General features: G+C 34.5%; 1 protein-coding gene across 1 annotated transcript in view; it reads right to left on the bottom strand.

Moving 5' to 3' along the window:
- Positions 1-6,525, bottom strand: part of LOC106682144 (uncharacterized) — a gene marked incomplete in the record, with an annotated part of 198,135 nt that overhangs the window by 14,798 nt on the left and 176,812 nt on the right. Inside the window, 1 exon segment of the mRNA XM_067049953.1 lies at positions 2,988-3,893. Within this exon segment, the coding sequence (XP_066906054.1) occupies positions 2,988-3,893 (906 nt within the window).

Here is a 6,525-nt window from a genome sequence, read left to right on the forward strand (position 1 = left end):
TCCTAAGTAATGGATCTGTTCAACAGGAATGAGTGGGGTATTATTAAAAGATACTATAGGGCAAGACGAAGGTTTACGACGAAGGGTAAATGTGATTTGGTGGGATATATTGGAATTTATTTTAATCCTCCAGTTTTAGCACCATTCTTCGAGGGTGGTGTTGTGGGATTGGGATACAATGGAAGGATCATTATTCACTGACAATAGATATTAATTTTTAAAAAATAGTTTCTACCAAACTTAACAGGGAAATGCATTTTTTGCGATTCTGAATTCTTGATAATTATTTTAATATATTAATGAATGAAAGTTTATAATATAATAAATTAAGCAGCGTTAAATTATGCGTCAAATGAGTAGAACAACTTATTAATTCGATCTAATAGTAAGTTACAAACGGCAACCTGTAGAAAACCCAAAAATATTAATCTTTTTCAAAATTTCCCTAAAACTGTGTGTGTTAAATACTAAATATGAGTTCATACTCAACACGAAAACGCATTTTTGGCATTCTGAAACGGAAAGAGGGAGGAACGGCAAAGGGTGCAATTGCCTCCAGACTCAAAAGGTCCAATATTTTGCAGTTCGAATTTCTTTTTCCCTTCAAAATATTTTTTAAAAAAATACCAAAAACAACTATTATTATTTAATAAAAAAAGGAAGAAAAAATTTTTGAGATCTTCGATAATCTATGTAAATCCCCCTTTCCTCCTGAAGAGACGCAGGAGCTTCCCTCCCTAGTCCCGGGCACATCTTGTTATGCCAATGCTTTACATTCCACATTTCATCTCAAAATTCAGTGGCTTCGTTACTTTCAAGAAAATTGTTTAAAATTAATACACGAGAATTTATTATTCGAAATAATTGTTTATTAATAAACCATGATGGCTGATGTATCCACTCACCAAAATGCCCTTACCGCAAAATCCAGCAAACATTACTACCTGTATAGTACCTTTGCTAAGAATAGTCCTATTTCGATGTTTTTTTTTTTGTTTTATTTTACAGGGAACATAGTTTTATCATCCCCCAAATTAATACTACCTAATTTACCTGCATAATGTATAATTTTTGAGTTATTTAAAGTTTTCTTTTCTTCATAAATTTTTGTTCTGCGTTTTATAGGAAATTTACTTTATGTACCAAAATAAAAAGGAATTTTAAGAGATGATTAAAATTGTTAAATCATTTTAGCTCTACAATATGCAGAAAACCACATTTTTCAATAACTGCACAGCAGCAATCATGCACAGGGGCGTCTGTGTATCAAAGAGGTCTGAGGCAAAAACCCTAACCAAAAATTAAAATAAAACAAAATCGTTACTTCCGTTTATAAGATAATGTGTAATTTGTCATTTAATTTTTATTTCAAGGCTTAGATATTGTGATTTAAGAATATATTTTTCTACTATCAACATAAATGGGCAAGATGGAGGCGTGTAAAACATTTAATCGGATGTCATTTTGAAATGGCTGGTAGTAATAAAGAGTTATGAGGATCACGGGTGACACTTGACTGAGACCAATCTCGAATAAATTAACCCAGTATTTTCGGAGAAAAGTTAGACAAACGGATTTATTTGTCTTATGGATTTTTGGAATCAACTGATCTTGAAACGTAAAACCACAAATTTTGAGGAGGGTTAATATTTATATTTATTTATTAGATTACAATAGTTAATGAATGAACTATAGTTCCGAAGAACGGTGAGAGTTTTTCAAAGAGTATTTCCGAGGAGGAAATGTACACAGTCTTACAACAATAACCTGAGTAAAGTGAAACCGCTTTAAAACTTACAAGTTATGCTAGCTGTGGCAAAGCACAAGGACACGAGAATTTTTAGAATATTATGAAAATAACACTAACGTTTTCTTTTTATGGCCTGAGTTATATCATAACACCATTCTCTTCCGAACTCTCAATTAAAATTAATTTTCAGTGTTTGCTTCAGCGTGGAAAATTATATGTGTGGCACATAAGATTATTTTTGGGCCGCCCGTAGCTCAATTGTTAAGACACAGTCCTACCCAAATTGATGTCAATTGGCGGTGCCGGTTCGAATTCGGTCAGAGGCGTTGACTTTTTTCATTGAGTGGCGGTCCCACAAAAAGAAAAACTTTGACCCCCAACCATGGTTAGGCAGTATAGGACTCCAATGGGAGTCTTGGCAGAAAAAAAAAAGAACAAAAGATAACCTTGAAATTTATTTGATTGCATATCGAAACTATTAAACTAAGCCGATAAAAAATCACAGATATCAGTAAATTATGTTAGGATAAAAATAAATACATATATTTATTTACATGAATTTCTTTTCAACTTACTACATGCAGTCTAGCGTTGATGGCCGAATAACCTGACCAGATACCTAACAGAACCCTATAGGAGTGTTGTTTAGTGTTAACCTATATCCTAACAAAAAAAAGTATATTTTTAAATCATACAACTCTCTTACCTTGAAGACAAAATTAGTAAGTTGCTTAGTAAAGGTTTTGCTTTACGAAATTGATCTTTTAACGAGGTGTTTATTATTGTTATAAAGTACTCATGTAAATATTGAAAACAAAATTACGTGGGCATTGTCTCATTTTTTTTTTACTTCGGATAATTCTTACTTTTTATAATATTATATTTTATCTTCTTTTGTACACACACGTGTGTACTTTCTTTCTTTGTTTCTCTAAATGCAGACCGAACCGTCAGTACAAATAAAGTAAGTCAATCATCACTTACCGGCACTCTCGACCATTTTCTCCTCATATTAACCTTTAGAATCAATGGCATGCATTCAAGAAGGAATCGGGAGAAGAATGTTATAACATGTGTACGGTAAATAATTTCGAACAGGAACGTGGACCGTGTGTTAAAGTGATGTGAAAACAGTAGTACCATAATAGTAACCTTAAGAGTAAGAATTCGCTGTGGATCTTTTAGCGAAACATACACCCTAAGTTGAAGATGATAAGGTAACATTTATTCGACTTACCGCAACTTGTGCCTCGCGGTGGAGGAAGGAGGCCCTGGGGGGCGGCGTGAGGGGGGTCTCGGGCTCATCGGAGTCCGCCCTGCCGTCGGGCTCCCCCGCCATCTCGCGGCTCTCGGCCAAACCGTTGCCGACCAACTTGAGCACCTTCACGGTCACCTCGCCCTCCGTCGTGTTCCTGGCGTTCTTCTCCTCAACGTTGGGTCCGGTGTTGATAATGATCTTGTTGATCTCCGTCTCAGTCTTATTGTCATTGTCATCTTTCAGCTGCGTTATGCTTCTCCTGTTTTCGATCTTCGTCTGAATAACATTCTGTATGTACAGCTTGTTTTTCACCTGCTCATGACTTTTAGTTATCATGCTGCCCCTGGTGATCTGGGTTTTCCTGCCTTCAGGAGTTCCTCTCGTCTCCTCTTTTACTGGAACCTTGTTTTCTATGATGATTGTCTTCATGAGTGGCATCGGTTGCTCTTCCTTCACTTTTTCTTCTACTTTCTCTTCTGGCGGCTTTGTCTCCTTAATTTCAGGAATGGGAGTGATAACAGGTGTTTCCTCTTGCACCAATTTGTTGAGATTGGTCTTCTTCTTGTTATCAGACATTCCAAACGGTTGTATCGTCACCTGTAATGTTTGCTTTTGTTGTTTTCCAAGGGCCAATACTCCTGTGTTGGTGTTCAGATTACTCAGCAAGGAGTTATAGTCCGTGTTGGTTTTAGTCAACCTTTCCAATGCCTTCTCCTCTTCTCCTATCACCTCTCTCTCTTCCTCCTTCGTTTCCACCCATTCATAATCGTCGTCTTCTGAACTCGAATCCGCCCCTCCGTATCCGATCACTTCACTTTCTTGTTCAGTGAAACTAACCGACTTCTTTTTCAACTTCTTTTTCTTTTTAAGGTTGACAAGGATACCCTAGAACAAACGAAAAACCAAAGATTAAAAATTTGTTTTATCTCTATTACTATAGTAAAAATTCAGTTGATAAATAACAAGTAATAATTTGAATGTCCACAAACAGCTTTAAAAAAAAAAAAAGACACGTATTTTATTAAATGGACTGATTCGTGTAAAAATAAGATTTGTTAAGATAAAAATAATTGAAACAATGATCTAATAATACATGAGGACAGAAATAATGAAAAATTAAAGTAGAAAATTAGGATGTTATCCAAAATTTTTCTGAGTGAAGTTAGGGAAAATGATTCGTTTTCAAGCAAGATTAATTGATAAAAGAATATTTTTCAGTCAAGCCTATTTAAGACGACAGATATATTATAAAAAGTCTAGGTTTTGTAGGATGTTGTCACGCTCTCAGTGGACTATGAAAAAATAATTCCAAAAGTGTTAGGTGAATAGAGAATCCCCAATGATTCAGATAACTTAACAAGCAAGGCAACAGTAGCGAGAAATTGGTTTACAAAAAATACGCATCTTACCATGATTAGTTCTAATGACTTTTGAAACTAAGATGAGTAAATAAAATTTGTGATTTTTAAACTAAAAGCCACCATATTTAATAATTGGTCTATACCTGTGTATGTTTCATTTTTTGTCTGACTTTACTGTCAATTGCTGACCAACATTCAGCAGACTCGTTGGTGGAACTAATGCTCTTCAAAGAATGATACCACGCGCTGTTTAAGCTTGTGCAACTGTGAAAGTAGAGCCCTAATCAAATCTGCTTCGACATGGGGGGGGGGAGAGGGGAAATTGCCACATTTATCTTATTAAAAATAAAGAACGTGACGATCTGGATACTAACGAGACCAGGCCATTGCGATACCTCAATATATTTGGATCATAATGGCTCATTGTAATCAGGAGTCACAGTCGAGTGACGGCTATGCATATTTATTAGCATTACATCGGAGCACGACTAGGAATAATTATTATTAGAATTGTTTCAGAAAAGTAAGGTAAAACAAAATGTACAATATTAGTTAGGCATGTTGGCGTGGCGTGTTCATTCGCTCTACCAAATGAAATGATTTCCAAAAACTAGGCATCATTAGTTCATTAGCAAGACGAAACTTGTCTACCTCAAAAAACAAGGAAGTTTATTCCTACACGCAGCCTCAGAGTTATAGAGCTTAAGTGTTTTATACTACCATTAAATTATTTAATTCAAATTTTATTTAGAATTCCGTTTTTTTTTCTTCCCTTAATAGGATATGGAAAACTTACAGAAAGAGTCAGTTTCTGGTTTAATGGGAACAGGATGTAAAGTTGGCCTAAGTTCAATGGGCTTAATGCATTGAAACTAACTTGGCGGAGGAGGCTGTTTACAACTAGTGAATTGACATTCATTGAGGTGCCTTAGCAATCGTTATTGACCCCTTCAAAAAGAACTCAGGGTTAATCCGCAATTCATGTTTGTTTACCCGATTTCTAATGTCTCCTGGAACAGACTATATGGTAAAGTACTCCTTCAAAGAATCTTGTAGGAAAAAAAGAAAGAAAAGAAAGTGGCTTATATGCCGCTATTGTAAACCAGCGGACCCTATTCTATTCTTTATAATATTAGGACAGATGTAAGATGGCCATGTAGTAAGTTTTTTTAAATTGTATATATAATAGAGGTATTCATGATGTTTAGTTTAACATGTTCAAACGATATAACATTGGGAGTCTGTTGCTAGATCTATTAAATGGAGAATGATGTCACGCAACAGAACAGCTCAGCTTGTCACCATTTTGTTTTTTGTAGTAATAACAAGCAATGTAGTATTATACATATTACTTGGTCATAGATTGTGTTGGATGTTTTTATAAATAATGAAGTAATGTAAGGCAATGATTCTCTTCCTCACAAGCTAGAAGATCAACAAGACACTCCAGTGGCCAAACTTTCACTTATCACTCAATTTAGGCATGTTGCAATAAATTATTTTAATTAAAATTTAGAAGTAAACAATAGCATGAAGTTTAGGAAGGAAAGGTTATAAAACAAATTTCTCAGAAAATCCGCTAGGAGCTCTTATGCATTTAACATTTAACATGACCTTAAATAGGGTTGCTCAGAATCCTATACTTAAAACATTTTACATTTAACTTAAAACATTTAGAAGGTGGAAAAAAAAAAATATGAACTAAATGTTCCGTACATAAAACCTATATAAAAATTGTCTAAAATGATCTTTTAAAAATGATTAATACACACAATGAACGATTTAGAACTCGATTTTTAGAAATGCATATGCCGGAACGGTAAACTTCCAGAAAAGGTGTATTTTTTTTTCCAAATTATTGACTTGTAAAAATTATTTACCTTAATAAATATTATAATCGATAGTTATGACCTCCAAATAGCTCTTAGTATTGCAACCAGTAGGATGCCGTATCGCGGTTTGAATAGTGGCATATCTGACTAAAAAATGTTTTGGTTTTATTTTGAAATGATCTGTATTCCAAATATTACTATAGGTAGGAGTTTCATACTCTACTGTGTTTAGGTCTGTCTGTAGACCATCCCAAGCTAGTAGGGTAGTCAAAATGCGACCACGGTACAGGGTTATATAGAATAAGGCAAATACAAAATTATATA

This window comes from Halyomorpha halys, unplaced genomic scaffold (assembly GCF_000696795.3).
Source record: "Halyomorpha halys isolate HHAL.00 unplaced genomic scaffold, Hhal_1.1 Scaffold390.1, whole genome shotgun sequence".
In the NCBI taxonomy this organism is placed as follows: Eukaryota; Metazoa; Arthropoda; class Insecta; order Hemiptera; family Pentatomidae; genus Halyomorpha; species Halyomorpha halys.